This window comes from Papio anubis, chromosome 7, assembly GCF_008728515.1.
Source record: "Papio anubis isolate 15944 chromosome 7, Panubis1.0, whole genome shotgun sequence".
NCBI lineage: Eukaryota > Metazoa > Chordata > Mammalia > Primates > Cercopithecidae > Papio > Papio anubis.
Genome location: NC_044982.1, coordinates 85,848,528 through 85,864,949, shown reverse-complemented (window position 1 = coordinate 85,864,949; position 16,422 = coordinate 85,848,528). Strand labels below are relative to the sequence as shown.

The window sequence follows — 16,422 nt, the reverse complement described above, 5'->3', positions numbered from 1 at the left end:
GGCACACGGACACTCAAGCATTGTCTGAGGTTGGAGTAGATTTCATTATGTGTGCCGTAGTTACACATATATTCCAAAAACTGTCCTAAAAATAGTTTTTAAATATCTACACTTTGTGAAAGACACTCCTTAAAAAGGAGTGTGAAAGACATTCTGGGCAGGGAGACAGAATACTGTAAACATTGACAGTATAAAATATCAGGCCAGGAGTGGTGGCTCATGCCTGTAATCCCAATGTTTTGGGAGGCTAAGGTGGAGGATTGCTTGAGCCCAGGAGTTCAAGGTTACAATGAGTCATGATCTCAACCTGGGCAACAGAGCAAGATCCTGTCTCAAAAAAAAAAAAAAAGATATGGAAAAATATCAATACTAGAAATTCATGATACAGCACATGCTTCGTAATAAAAGAATTAAACAATGTAATACAAGTTCAAGAAAAGATCACGTCTAACTAGAGCAGCAAGAGAAAACTTCTAAAACATAAAGAAAAATGAATATTGTGCATGGATAACTAGGACCTGAGCTCTGTCTTGAGTAGGTCAATAGGCAGAAAAATGCAAAAAAAAATAATATTTGTAACTTGATTACAGTTAATAAAGCATTTTCTTTTCTTTCTTTCTTTTTTTTTTGAAACAGAGTCTCATTCTGTCGCCAGGCTGGAGTGCAGTGGCATGATCTCCGCTCACTGCAACCTCCACCTCCCGGAATCAAGCAATTCTCCTGCCTCAGCCTCCCAAGTAGCTGGGATTACAGGCGCACGCCACCACACCCAGCTAATTTTTGTATTTTTAGTAGAAATGGGGTTTCATTATGTTGGCCAGGATGGTCTCAATCTCTTGACTTCTTGATTTGCCCACCTCGGCCTCCCAAAGTGCTGTGATTACAGGCGTGAGCCACTGTGCTCAGCCAATAAAGCACTTTCATAGTTGTATTCATTTGATTTCAGAATCCAGTGTGAAATGGACAGGGAAGCCAAAACTATATCTTTATTTTACAGATGTGGAAACTGAAACTGTGTAAACTGGAGTCATTTAAGCTAAGTGACAGACTGAAATGGAGCTCTAAATCCCGGTCTTCTGACTTATGATCTAATGTTTTACATTCAAATAATTTGATAGGTAGACTGAAAGGGGCAGAAGCACAGAGGTGACAGAGAAAAGGTGCTTGGGATGGGCCCCCTTTTATGCTAAATGCCTGGAACATAGAAGCTGCTTGATAAATGGCTCTCAAATTAATTAACAAAGTAACTTAAGCCCCATCTTGGGATAAATTTGCTGGGTACTGAACAATATTGTTAGCTGCAGTTGCAAGCAGGGCGGATATTCAGCTGGGACACTACAGGGTGGCTGGCATTGGTTTATGGTGGCATTGGTTCTGATTGGTTGGTACCTGTATTATACAGATAAATCATTTTAATATTGTCTCGGGTAAATATTGGGCATCTCCGGTACTGCCTGATTTTTACTTATGGGGTGGGATCTTCCCACTTAGATTGAGAACAATTAGGCTATTGAGGTGTACTGATTTGTTAGGACTGACATAGCAAAACACTACAGGTAGCATAAACGACAAACATTTATTTTCTCACAGCTCTGGAGTCTGGAAGCCCAAGATCAAGATATTGGCAGGTTTACTTTCTCTAGAGGCTTCCCTCCTTAGCTTACAAATGGCCACCTTCTCACTGTGGCACAAATGGACTTTTCTCTGCACACATTTTTGCTTTCTCTTCCTTTCTCTTCTTTTCCCACACTTTTAGGGTCTCACTCTGTCTCCCAGGCAGGAGTGCAGTGGTGCAGTCATAGTCTATGGTGGCCTTGAACTCCTGAGTGCTAGCAATCCTTCCACCTCAGCCTCCCAAGTAGCTGGGACGACAGGTGCATGCCACCATGCCTGGCTAATATTTTTATTTTTTGTAGAGACAGGGTCTCACTATGTTGCCCAGGCTGGTCATTGGTCTCTAACTCCTGGGCTCAAGTGATCCTCTTGCCTTGGTGTCCAAATTCTGGGATTACAGACCCTGCCTGGCCTCTCTTCTTATGAGAACAACAGTCTTGTTGGATTATGGCCCCACCATTATGACCTCATTTAACCTTAATTACCTCTTAGAGGATCTTATCTCCAAATATAGTCACAATGGGGGTTAGAGAGTCAACATAAGAATTTGGGGGAACACACTTCAGTGTGTTGTATAATAGAATATAAAGAAACTGTGAAGATTTCAAAGCATTTTTTTCTTTAGATTTCCAACAAAGTGATAACCACTACAGTGTGTATATGGCCAGAGGATGGGGTGGAAAACATCTGCTTGGCTTCTATGACCCAAAGTGTCCCAATTTGATTTCTTTTTTTTTTTTCACATATTCCACATGCCCTATTTATTTTTTCCTCTTTCCTGAAGTGGTAGTTTACCACCTGTGTGAAAACCACACAATCCCTTAATGCATTTCAAAGGCACAGAAAGTTTCTGGTAATGTGCAGAGTGAGTTAACTGAGACCGGGGTAGTTTGCCGGGAGTTGGATGAGATTGGGGTAGGGTATGGCCTGGTTTTAAATGATTAATTTATGTTAATTACATTGGGACTTTGCTCCCTTGTGCTCCTTGCTCTTCCTAGGCCTCAGTTCTTTACTTTTTCCTTTAGGGAATTCTTGGCTTCCCTTTCTAGGAGCTAAGGTCTTTGGAATAGAGGGTGGTAGGCCAGTCCTTTATCTCTACTCTGTTCTTCCTACCACTGAGTGAGGCACAAATGGAAGTCTCACTCTTAGAAAAGAGAAATAAAAGTGATCTCTGTAACAGAAATAAAAGGGCCGAATGTGGCAGTTCATACCCAGAATCCCAGTACTTTGGGAGGCTGAGGTGGGAGGATCACCTGAGCCCAGGAATTTGAGACCAGCCTGGGCAACATGAAGAGGCCCCATCTCTAAAAAAATAAAAATGACAAATAGGCGAATGTGGTGGTGCATGCCTGTAGTCCTAGCTACTTGGGAGGCTGAGGAAAGAGGATTGCTTGAGCCTAGGAGATTGAGGCTGCAGTGAGCTGAGGTTGAGCCACTATATTCCAGCCTGGGTGGCAGAGCAAAACCTTATCTAAAAAAAAACAAAAAAACAAAAAACAAAACAAAAAAAAAAACAGGAAAAACCCTAAAATGTTTTAATTTCAGTAATTGGAGAAAATGGAAGATCAAAGATTATGGTGGTAAGGAGAGTAGATATTTTATTTTATTTTTTGAGATAGGGTCTCACTCTGTCAGACTGGAGTGCAGTGGCACCATCACGGCTCACTGCAGCCTTGACTTCCTGGGCTCAGGTGATTCTCTTGCCTCAGCCTCCCTAGTAGCTGGGACCACAGATGCCACCACACCTGGCTAATTTTTGTATTTTTTGTAGAGGTGGGGCTTCACCATGTGCTCAGGCTGGTCTCAAATTTCTGGGCTCAACTAATCCTCCTGTCTTGGCCTCTCAAAGTGCTGAGATTACAGGTCTGAGGCACTGTGCCTGGCCAGGGGTAGATATTTTTAAAAGAGCATATTTAGCTTGTGATCTAGAGATAATGAGAGATCTCAGTTGAGAGGGCAGGAATAAAATAGGTTCCCTATCTAAAGGATCCTGACAGGCCTATAGAGCTTGCTTCTATAATTGTTGACATTGGGAGTCACTATCTAGAGATGTCTCCCCACTTCACAAAGCAATACTGAGTGACTGAGAACCTATTCCTGCCACCTTTTTTTAGTTTCCTTGATCTTGAGGGTAGAGGATAAGTGTGTTACTAAGTATGTTCCTGGACAAGGAGTTCCTCTGAAGATAGAAGTGATGAGAAGATAGAAGAAAGGGTAATAAGGCATTAATGAACTCTAATCATCCAAGATTGATGATTGGTTCCTGTCTTTAGGAATGCTACAGGAACTCTTTTACCCTAAAAGTAAATAATAAAGCACAGTTCCAGTTTCTTTTATGTGGATACAAGGTAGCAGTGACTAGAAAAGATAAGAGCAGTGCTGTGCTCTAGCATAAAAACGTAATTATGCTATGCAATATGGTAGCCACTAACCACATGTGGCTATTGAGAAGTTACAATGTAATTAGTATGATTAGGTAACTGAATTTTTATTTTTATTATATTTCATCTTAATTTTATTACTTTTAAATAGCCACACATGGCTAGTGCCTTCTGTTTTGAACAGTGTGGGATTCACTGAAATTGATAGGCTGGATATACCTCTAGTTTTTATTTTGATTCAATATATGGTTAGGTGAGTCTAGAAAGATCAAAAGAGAAAGAGACAATGGAGATTAATAATAATAGCCAGCATTTAATGTGTGCTTATTATATAGTCAGGCACTTACCTAAACATGTAAAAGGTACTCTATATAATCTTTGCAAAAATAGTACTATTATCGCTATTTTACAGAGGAAAAAATTGAGGCATAATAAGAATTTTACTTGCCTAGGACCACACAACGAGTAAATAAGGGGTGAAGATGGCGTTCATACACAGATAGTTTTATTAGAGCCCATTCATTTACACTATGTAGATTCAGGAATGAGGTGTCATGGAGGGACTGGGGCCATGATTCCCAAACTCTGTGCCAAAGTACAAGCTCCCAAGGGTACTGTGGAGTAGTTTTAATTTTCAAAGGAAACACAGCAATATTTTATATTTCTTAAACACAGTGTGACCTATTAACTTGAGGTGATTCACAGTTGGAACACTAGATTGTGCTACATTCCTTTCGATGACAGTATATCTGGTCGGGTGTGGTAGCTCATGCCTATACTCTCAGCACTTTGAGAGGCCGAGGCGGGCAGATCAATTGAGGTCAGAAGTTCGAGGCCAGCTTGGCCAATATGGCAAAACTCTGTCTCTACTAAAAATACAAAAAATTAGCTAGGTGTGGTGGCAGGAGCCTGTAATCCCAGCTACTCGGCAGGCTGATGAGCCAGAGAATGGCTCAAACCCAGGAGGCAGAGAATCCAGTGAGTCAAGATCATGCCACTGTACTCCAGCCTGGGTGACAGAGTGAGACCCTGTCTCAAAATATATATATACAGACAACATATCTTTACAAAAGATGGTTTTAGAAGGTCCCTCTGATAAAAATTAAGTAATATGTAAAAAAAAAAAAAAAAGTACTGTGTAAAAATCAGCATGGAACAGAAATTGAGGGTGGCAGCATTGGATTCCAACATGTGAGAAGTTGAGTAGTGCCAAACAGATGCACACATCCCATAAGTAACTATTTGTGGTTATTTAAGAACGAAATATTTTTCTTTCAATTTGTGTGCATTGTTATTTTCAAAGTGCTAATAAGTTCTCAGGAACCAGCCACTCGCTCTGTTGTCCAGGCTGGAGTGCAATGGTGCAATCTCAGCTCACTGTAACCTCTGCCTCCCAGGTTCAAGCCATTCTCTCTGCCTCAGCCTCCCAAGTAGCTGGGATTACAGATGCCTGCCACCATGCCCAGCTAATTTTTTGTGTTTTTAGTAGAGACAGGGTTTTGCCATGTTGGCCAGGTTGGTCTCCAACTCCTGACCTCAGGCGATCCGCCCACCTCGGCCTCCCAAAGTGCTGGGATTACAGGTGTGAGCCACGGCTCCTGACCTTCATATATATATATATATATGTATATATATATATTTTTTTAATATTACAGATATTGTTTTTATTCTTGTGTCCCTAGCACTAGAACAGTACTGGTGCATAGAGGATGCTCAATAAATATTTGTTAAATGAATGAGAAAAACAGTTGGAAAATAGTGGCTGGCCACAGAAGTGGGTAAAACGGCAAGCTGAAAGAGTTTGGAGGAGGGAAGAAGTGGAAGATTCCAATAGCTAAGAAAGGACCATTGATTTGTGATTTGATGTAAGGTTGGTTAATTTGTAAAAGTGGGGAGAAGAAATAGTCGTATTCTACCAAAGACACGCTATTTATGTTATATTCTGATACCCATTTATTCTGATAACAGAATTTTCCTCTTGGGAAGAGTCCTCTAGTTACCTGAATTGCTTGGATCAGTATTGCGCAGATCAAGGGATTATCTGTGTCCCTACCCACCAAATCCATCCTCATCCTTTCCGTCGGCATCTAGGACCCAGGAATTCTTGCCTGAGAACTTTTTCTTCTCCCGGTCTGGGCCTGGATGTGCTCTCCTAAACGCTGTATCCTCCAAGTAAGAACTGTTGCCAGGGGCGACCCAGCTTCCCTTGTCCAGGCAGCAACTCAGACACAGGCTCGCTTCATTTTTATTCTGGGGTTGTGCAATCTAAGGTTTGAAATTTTTTTCTTTTTGAATCTCTCACGGTTTGCTATTGACACAACTGGAATGAGGTTGCAGGGAGAGGGCTGGGGACTTTCCTCTCGACTTCTAGCCCTATTTCCGCACAGGCCTTCTTGCTGGGAATTCCTGCCCTGCGGACTGGAATGGGTACGGAGATGAAATGCTGGGTGCGCTCCGGTCCGCCCCCCAACCCTGCGCCCCGAGGGAGAAGGTTTAGGGCTGGGAAGAACTCCGATTAGATTTACAGCCCAGGTTCAGCCGATTGAATTAGGGTGTGTCACCATGGAGACGGGGCCGGCCCGCGTGCTTGCTTGCCATTGGCTGGGGACTCCAGGGCTGGGGATATAAGCCAGAGCCTAGAGCAGTGAGCGAACTGTGCGGACCAGACCGGGCAGCCTTGCTCAGTTCAGCATAGCGGAGAGGATCCGAGCGGATCGGAGCACACCGGAGCACACCGGAGCACACCGGAGCAGGTTCATCGAGAGGGCTGCTGCGAGACCATGGAGAACGGGTGAGGCGGGCATCAGGCCCGCAGGACCCTTGGGGAGGGGCGGGTGCTGTGAGACCCGGGAACCTGGCACACTGGGCCCAGAGGGAGCCGGGGAAGGGAGCGAGCGCCCAGGGGATGCAGAGAGGCCTGGCACGGAGCCTGTTGTCGGGGGCAAGGCGGCAGAGTCATGTGGCAGCCAGCGCGGGCAGGGACGCACGCGGGAATCGACCTGGGGTGGCGCCACCGGAGCAGGAAGGGGACAGTTTGGTGCGGTCTAAGCTACTCCGTAAAAGCAGCCGTTGTGTGTCTCCGTGTGTGTGTTAGGGGTACAAGTGGAGAATGAGTGTATGGAGAGAGGGATATATATATATATCCCTCACTCCATACCAGGAGGAGGTGTCCTCACCCCCTGCGCTCTTCATAAATTCCCATGCTAGGGTCTGGGTAAAGCTGCGAGGTACTTTGGTGCTCAAATTCGGAGTTCCTCCTTTAGAGGAAAGATTGCTCACCTCCTTTGCCAGTTGCACTCCTCCCTTCCTTCCAGACTGGAAGTATGATAAACTCAGTGGGAACTGACTCCTAAGTGGAGAAGGAAATCAGTCATCGAACTGAGCAATAGTCCTCTGCTCACTTCCCCCACCCCAGGCCTTTGAAAACTCTTCTCTCTGCTTTGGTCCTGGATGTCCCAGTCCAAGTGACCTGCATTAGGCATCACAGTTGCTTTTGGATGCTCAGGGAGCCAGGGTGTTCTTGTGGGGACTGATAGCCAATGAGGAAGTGCTATGAGTTGTAGCTAGACATGCCATGTGGTGGCAGCTTCACACACCATTCATTTCCTTTGCACCTTTTGGGGCCGCCATTTGATTAACATTTTACCAACTTAATTGCTTCTCTCCATTATCCTGTGGCTGTGTTGACCAGCCCCCAACCTACCGTATCCAACTGCTTCCCTGAGGGTAGGCTGGTGTATTGTGCAATCATATCTGGTTTCCCAGGCTCTGCTTTGGGAGTAAAAAATTTCCTGTGAAAGCTTGGTTAGTTATGTTCAGCTCTGTCACACCTCATTGCCACCTCTGAAGGCAACCTTTGGTCTTCCCAGATGGGTGTGAGAGAACTGGACTTGGAAATGGAAGAAAAGTAACACGGGTTGATTCTTGCTAGTGTAGGGGTTCTGGGTAAGTGCCCTTAGGTTCCTGAAGAGCAAAGATCCTCGGTGGAGAGAAAGGAAACTGGAAGGAGGCAGGGAGGGGGAAGGACAGGAAGAAGACCACAGGCAGGTGGAAAGCAGGAGAAAAGTTCAAATACTGTGTGTAACAGAGCCATAGGTCTTTGGAGGTTGTTAGCAAGTATTCAATTCATTTTCAGATCGAGCCTATAAGGTAGATGGGGCCAATTTACATTCCCTTGTTTATACCTGAGAAAATAATTTGGAGCACAAATTACATGCCTAAAAACACAATATTGAGACTAGAATCTAGGTTGAGTTCTGCTTCCCTCTAGACCAGCAATTCCTAAACTTGGTTTTATTTTATTTTATTTTATTTTATTTTATTTTATTTTATTTTTATTTATTTATTTTTTGAGTCGGAGTCTCTTTCTGTGGCCCAGGCTGGAGTGCAGTGGAGTGATCTTGGCTCACTGCAAGCTCCGCCTCCTGGGTTCACGCCATTCTCCTGCCTCAGCCTCCCCTGTAGCTGGGACTACAGGCGCCCGCCATCACGCCTGGCTAATTTTTTTTTTTTTTTGTATTTTTAGTAGACGGGGTTTCACCGTGTTAGCCAGGATGGTCTCAATCTCCTGACCTCGTGAACCCGCCTCGGCCTCCCAAAGTGCTGGGATTACAGGCATGAGCCACCGTGCCTGGCCCCTAAACCTGGTTTTAACATCAAAATTACATGGGCTTCAGAATCCGTTTTTTGTTTTGTTTTTTGTTTTGTTTTTTGTTTTTTATATAGGGTCTCACCCTGTCACCAGGCTGGAGTGCCAGAATCTGTCTTTCTAACAAGCGTCTGCTGAGAATTAGTGTAGTCAGTCCTGGTTTAGCCTTTTGACAACCAGTACTGTGGACTGGGTCTGCTTTTTTGTACAGCAGCTTATCTAGTTTCTTGTCTGGAATTAACCCCTTTGTGATCTGGGGAGCTAAGAATGGTATGTAGACCTCTACCAGGTGTGTTCTCATTGTGTTTTATTGGTCTGAAAAAAAAAAAAAATGTAGCCCTTAAGTCTTTGGCTGAGGAAGGAACTGGAGGGATGAGGGTTCAAAAGGAAATCTGAGTTTATCCCTGCCTTCATGGTAGTTGGTCTTAATTACATTTTGAATGTCTTTGGGGAATAGGTAAGGTAATAAGGGGAATTTTACTAGGTGGTCACCACCCTCAGGAAGGGCTTAATCCTATTTTGAGTACTCTTGTTGGGCTCCCTCCTGGTCAAGCCCTTTTACCTACCCTAATTTGATTATTTCATTGCACTTCCCTGTAGACTCTGATCCCTTCCTCTCTAAACCTTTGTCATAAGGATAAGTATGCAACTTGCCAGTGTTCAGTAGATCCAACACTGGAGTTGGGTCTGTTAGTAGAAACAGGCTTTATTAATTTTTGCCAGGCTCTGGAATGGAGGGAGTTTCATATCAGACTTGTAGTGGGCTTGATTCAGAAAGAAGGGTGGCTGAGTAGATGGGTGAGCATAGTATGGCCTCTCCCTCTGTGCCAACTTCTCTGTCCCTGCTGCCTCAGTGTACCTGCCAGCCTTTTTGCACCAAAGGTCATTTGTCTGTGATGCCCTTGGAATGGGAGCAGAATTCACCTTGATGTTTTTTCTCCCCTAGATACACATATGAAGATTATAAGAACACTGCAGAATGGCTTCTGTCTCACACTAAGCACCGACCTCAAGTTGCAATAATCTGTGGTTCTGGATTAGGAGGTCTGACTGATAAATTAACTGAGGCCCAGATCTTTGACTACAGTGAAATCCCCAACTTTCCCCAAAGTACAGGTACTGACAAGTGAAAGCGGGGAATGGGACTGAGGGATGTTATTGGGATTCTGTGGGACACAACCAAGGAGGCCAACGTTTCTACTCCTTGACCTAGCATTTCACTGAAGACAAATGTTGTAAGAGAGGAGAAAAGCCCACTGTGAGTCAGAATGACTCAGGAGATTCCTCTAGCAGACATCCCACAAGAGACAGGGCATGTGTGTGTCAGTGGACTGAGACTAAGACTTAGCAGAGAGCCAGGTGACAGGGGCCAAGTAAAGGGCAAGGGTCATTTATTTGGTTTACTTAATTTCTCAAACAACTAACTTCTGTTGGTTTATTTATTAATTTTTAAGATTTCTTTCTTCTTTTCCCTGGAGAGTTAAGAATTTTTTTTAAGACCTGACAGCAGGAAAAGACTTTTAATAGCTATTTTTTTAAACCCTTTGAAACAAGACTGGGAGAGCAGAGGGGGAAGGTGTGGGAAACATTAAGAGAGGGTGTATGAAGGGCATACTTCTTTAAGGGAGATAGTAGTGACGTTGGCTCCATTGGCCACTCCTACCCCCGGTGAGAAGGGCACTGCATTAAACGATAAGGGGGTTATAAGCTTATCAACATGTTTATTTTTTATACTCCACTTGGGTTTCCTATGTCAACTTTATTACTGTTTTTGTTTCATTTTGTTTTTTTTTTTTTTTTGCCTAAGCTCCTCTATCTTTGAGAATTCCTCAGCTCTTCCTCTTGGTTCTGGTCCCTCTCCCATTCCCTAAGGGATAGGTTGACCATCTATTAGAAGAGATTGCCAGATAAGGGAGTGGTAATAATGGCTGTTATGTCTTTGCGCTCCCATGCACCCCTACATGGACGTGTGTTCCCATAGGACTGTTCTATGGGTCATAAGGAAAGAGACTTGCATGTGTTCAAATTCTTTTCCCCTAGTTCAGTAGCCTCTTCTTTAGGAAGCCAGAGTAAGTATACTATGAGCTTGCTTGCTGGACTGAGGAGGTAGGTAATTAAGTTAGGGCAATATATAAGAATACATGTTTTGAGAACTTTGAAAAATTTGAAGAGGTCTGTAATTACTGCATTCACTTTTTTTTTTTTTGAAAAGGAGTCTCACTCTGTCACCCAGGCTCAAGTGCAGTGGTGTGATCTCGGCTCACTGCAACCTCCGCCTCCCAAGTTCAAGTGATTCTCCCACCTCAGCCTCCCGAGTAGCTGGGATTACAGGCGTGTGCCACCACACCTGGCTAATTTTTGTATTTTTAGTAGAGATGGGTTTTCACCATGTTGGCCAGGGTGGTCTTAAACTCCTGACCTCTTGATCCACCTGTCTTGGCCTCCCAAAGTGCTGAGATTACAGTCGTGAGGCACCTCACCTGGCCTATTTTTTATTTTAATTTTTATAGATTTACAGGGGTACAATGCAGTTTTGTTATATGGATATACTGCATGGTGGTGAAGTCTGTGCTTTAGTGTAACCATCACCTGAGCAGTGAACATTGTACTCATTAGGTAATTTCTCATCCCTCATCCCCCTCCCACTTTCTCACTTCCGAGTCCTCAGTGTCTATTATTTCTGTAGGTCCATATGTATACATTTGGTTCCCACTTATAAGTGACAGCATGTGGTATTGAACCTTCCATTTCTGAGTATCTACTTTTTTTTACTCCCTTTTTACTCTCTGGCAGTATGGCTTGTATTATCTTGAAATTTCTTTAAAAAGCCCTTCCTACTTTGTATGTTCATGCTGAACATCCTTACCCCATATCTCTAATCTCAGGTTGTATTTGTATAATTATGAGTAATGCCTGGCTCTCCCACCAGACTTAAACTTTCTGAAAGCAGAGATAATAATGAGTCTCTTACTTAATTATATCCTAACATTTTGAGCAGAGCGAGTAACTCACAGTAGGTGCTCGATGGATATGTGTTGCATGAAAGTATAATCCCATTCATTTCTCTTTCTTTTTTGTATACAGTGCCAGGTCATGTTGGCCGACTGGTGTTTGGGTTCCTGAATGGCAAAGCCTGTGTGATAATGCAGGGCAGGTTCCATATGTATGAAGGGTACTCGCTCTGGAAGGTAAATCAGGGGAATAGGCTGGTTGGATCTGGAAGAGGCAGGAGAGAACTATCTAGCCTCTTTCACTACCTAGCTATCTGGGCTAGGTGGATTTTTGGTCCCCTCTTTCCTTTTCTTTCACAATGTATATCATGCATTTCCGTGTAGCTGGATTGATGAAATTTTGTAAAAATTTTTTCTGACCTTTTGCTTCGAAGGTGACATTCCCAGTGAGGGTTTTCCACCTTCTGGGTGTGGACACCCTGGTGGTCACCAATGCAGCAGGAGGGCTGAACCCCAAGTTTGAGGTTGGAGATATCATGCTGATCCGTGACCATATCAACCTACCTGGTTTCAGTGGTCAGAACCCTCTCAGAGGGCCCAATGATGAAAGGTATGTATCTTACTCTGTTTTTTTCAGATGGGTAGGATTTAAGGACTTCTCTAGGAGCCTTGGGAGAATTTTTAAAATTCCATTTATGTGAGATAATTCAACCTGTGTCCTAGGTTTGGAGTTCGTTTCCCTGCCATGTCTGATGCCTACGACCGGACTATGAGGCAGAGGGCTCTCAGTATGTGGAAACAAATGGGGGAGCAACGTGAGCTACAGGAAGGCACCTATGTGATGCTGGCAGGCCCCAGCTTTGAGACTGTGGCAGAATCTCGTCTGCTGCAGAAGCTGGGAGCAGATGCTGTTGGTGAGAAGGGGAATTTGGCTGGAGGCTTGAAGAGGGAGGGATTTAGCAAAATGGGACTGGGAAGGAGTAGGAGATAACAGGCCTCATTGGATTGAGAGGATCTGATTTCAGGGAAGGGTGAATTAAACTGACTTCTTGAAATACAAAGTGGTGAGATTTGGTGTAGCATCAAATCTCCTTACGAAGCACCAAGGGGTTAACAGCTGCAGTGCTAATGAATGACCTATCCATGATTTGATGGCTGTTTCTTTTTTCTTTCTTTTTTTTTTTTTGAGATGGTGTCACGCTCTGTCACCCAGGCTGGAGTGCAGTGGCATGATCTTGGCTCACTGCAACCTCCGCCTCCCAGGTTCAAACAATTCTCATGCCTCAGCCTCCCAAGTAGCTGGGATTACAGACGTGTGCCACCAAACGCAGTTAATTTTTGTATTTTTAGTAGAGACGAGGTTTCACCATGTTGGCCAGGCTGGTCCTTGAACTTGTGATCTCAGGTGATCCGCCCATCTCGGCCTCCTAACATGCTGGTATTACAGGCGTGACCCACTGCACCTGGCCAATTTGATGACTGTTTCTAAGAATTCTAAAAAATTCACTATAGCCACCTTCTGTACCTCTAGCTGAAGATGGAACTCTATCATTAGGATTGACTTCAAAATTGCCACAAATACAGAAATGAAGCATTGCACTGGTGATTTTAAGAAATGTGTATTTATTTTAGGCAATACAGAAGAACATACCTCAACAATAATTTAGCTGCTTCTTTGGATTTGTTTTAGGTGGGACCTTGCTCTGTTGCCAAGATTGGAGTGCAGTGTCACCGTCTCTAGCTCACTGCAGTTCTAGCTGCCTGGGCTCAAACAATCCTCCCACCTCAGCCTCCTGAGTAGCTAGGATCACAGGCATACACTACCACATCTGGCTAATTTTATTATTTTTTGAACTGAGGTCTCACTATGTTGCCCAGGCTGGTTTCAAACTCGTGGGCTCAAGACATCCTTCTGCTTTGGCCTCCCAAAGTGCTGGGATTACAGGTGTGAACCGCTGCACCTGGCCATTACAGGCATGAACCACTATTGCACCTGGCCATCTTTGGATGTTTTTTGAGATTTTTAATTCTTGTTGAAAGTGAGGCTAAAGGGCAAGGAAAAGAGTTATTTGAGGATCCTGACAGTTGGTTTCCATCTTTCTCACCATCAGGCATGAGTACAGTACCAGAAGTTATCGTTGCACGGCACTGTGGACTTCGAGTCTTCGGCTTCTCACTCATCACCAACAAGGTCATCATGGATTATGAAAGCCTGGAGAAGGCCAACCATGAAGAAGTATTAGCAGCTGGCAAACAAGCTACACAGAAATTGGAACAGTTGGTCTCCATTCTTATGGCCAGCATTCCACCCCCTGACAAAGCCAGTTGACCTGCCCTGGAGTGGTCTGGCGTCTCTCACACAAGATCCAAGTAGCTGCTACCTTCTTTGACCCCTTGCTGGAGTCACGTGCCTCTGTCCTTAGGTTGTAGCAGAAAGGAAAAGATTTCTATCCTTCACCTTTCCCACTTTCTTCCACTAGACCCTTCTAGTGCCAGATCCTCTTCTCACAGCTGGGATTACAGGTGTGAGCATAGTGAGACGTTGGCGCTACAAAATAAAGCTGTTCTCATTTCTGTTCTTTCTTATACAAGATCTGGAGCCCATGCCCTACCACGCATCTGTGGAGGTGCCCAGGATTTGACTTGGGCCTTAGAACTTTGCACAGCAGCTGCTACTAGCTTTTTGAGATAATACATTCCTGGGGGCTCTGTTCTGCCTTATCTAAATCACCAGAGACCAAACAAGGACTAACCCAATACCTCTTGGACTTTATTTAATGTCATAATGTTATCAGAATAAAGAGAAAGATGAAATAGTTTCATTTTTTGTGTAGCTTGGGATGGGGCTGAGGCACAGGACAAGATTGACATGAAAGGATGTGAGACCACATGTCTTGTGTGACTATCTGCTTCTCAGACAAGTAATTAGGAACTGAGATGAGATAGTATGTGAGTGTAACAAAGGATGAAGAAGGGCAAAATGATGAAAGGTGGGAAAGAGGTTATGAGATGGTAAGGAAAAGTTAACTTCTGGCACTTGATGGCCACTTCCGTCAGGCTAGTCCTTCCTCTCTCCCTTGCCTTCTGATTGTTTCATTTCCTGTCTATTTGATCATAGCTGAATCAGTTCACTGATTAGCCTCTTCCTTAGTTCCCGCTTCCTTACCAAAGCCCTAATTATATTTCCTCTTGTTTGCCTTTTCTCTCCTACTCTTCTCTAACGTCAGTAACCACACTCTCAATTCACTCCATTCTGACAAGGCAGTGGTAAACGCCTCTCTCTGCTGTCAGCCACTCTGTTGTTCATTGGATTGCTGCCAGCCCCAGGCAAACCTGTGAAGTTTGTTCACACTCTGCTTCTCTTTGAGTGTCTGCTTCTGTCCTTCCACTTCCTTTCTGGGCTCCAGTCTTTCTCTTTACTTGGTCAGAACCTCCCTGTGATACTGTATCCAGGCATTTCCCCCTTGTTGGCTCACTGCACTATTATCTTTGCTTATCAACTTGCATTCAGCTGGCTGGCATGTTTCAAAACCACACTGCCCTCCCAGGCCTGTGTGCCTTTTGAGAAAGACCAGTCTGGAGGAGCCTCTAGTAGTGACAACATTTTAGTTGTTAGTGGTATAATACGGAAGAGATATTTTGCACACGCTGCTTTGGAGAACTTTCAAATTATCCTTTGTTTGGTTAACTGACCTACTTAACTGCCCAACACAAAGAAAAAGCATCTTGGAGTGGCTCTGTCTCTTGTTTTGACACATGGTCTCACTCTGTCACCTAGGCTGCAGTATGGTGGTGTGATCTCAGTTCACTGCAACCTCCATCACTCAGGCTTAAGTGATCCTCTCACCTCAGCCTCCTGAGTAGCTGGGACCACAGGTGCATGCCACCACATCTGGCTAATTTTTGTATTTTTTGGTAGAAATGGGGTTTCGTCATGTTGCTGAGGTTGGTCTCAAACTCCTGGCTTCAAGCAATCCTCCTGCTTCGGCCTACCAAGGTGCTAGGATTACAGGAGTGAACCATCCTCCTGGCCTTGCTCTACAATCTTAAGATTCATTTACAAGGTCACCGTTGTATAACGCTTGTACAAAATGAGTACAAAGTCACACGTGGGAGCTCAAAGGAGGGACTGATTGTATACACCCAACAGTGAGAATTGGGTACATTAGGGAAAGTTTTTTTTTTTCTTTTTTTCTTTTCCTTAAAGTGGTGGATACTTAGGTAAAGTTTTATAGAAAACTTTGAGCCTAGTCTTGAAGGATGAAGCAGGGGAAGAGGATTTCACATCAGGATGAGCCAAAGCAGAGCTGCAAAAAGTACTAGGCATGTTCATGAGTCATTGTCACAACTGGTGTGACTAGATCAGGACATGAAAGGCTCTAGTGAGACAGGCAGAAAGGTAATTGGTTTGAGGAGAGCTGCATTTGGTACTTGGCTTTCCTACCCCAATCTGTCTCTTGGTCAGACTGACCAGGAATCAGAATGGGGCCGTCTGAAAAATATGTCCTAGAGATAATTGAGTGGAATGTTTAAGAGCATTGTAAGCTTTTTAGATTTAGTAAGTAGATTTACTAAATTTGTATTTATTTATATGAAGACATAATGTATTCAGTCTCTCTCTTTTTTTTTTTTTTTTTTTGAGATGGAGTCTCACTGTGTCACACAGGCGGGAGTGCAGTGGCGCAATCTTGGCTCACTGCAAACTCCGCTTTCCGGATTCATGCCATTCTCCTGCCTCAGCTTCCCAAGTAGCTGGGACTACAGGTGCCTGCCACCACGCCCAGCTAATTTTTTGTATTTTTTAAGTAGAGACGGGGTTTCACTGTGT

The 16,422-nt window shown here is 44.0% G+C and overlaps 1 protein-coding gene across 1 annotated transcript; it reads left to right on the top strand.

The window, feature by feature from the left end:
* The first annotated feature begins 6,393 nt into the window (after positions 1-6,393).
* Positions 6,394-14,416, top strand: PNP (purine nucleoside phosphorylase). Its single transcript, XM_003901491.5, has 6 exons — positions 6,394-6,786; positions 9,590-9,759; positions 11,728-11,831; positions 12,029-12,204; positions 12,318-12,508; positions 13,706-14,416. Exons 1-6 carry the CDS (start codon positions 6,776-6,778, stop codon positions 13,921-13,923), a joined length of 870 nt encoding a protein of 289 aa, XP_003901540.1. The 5' UTR covers positions 6,394-6,775; the 3' UTR covers positions 13,924-14,416.
* Positions 14,417-16,422: the final 2,006 nt, after the last annotated feature.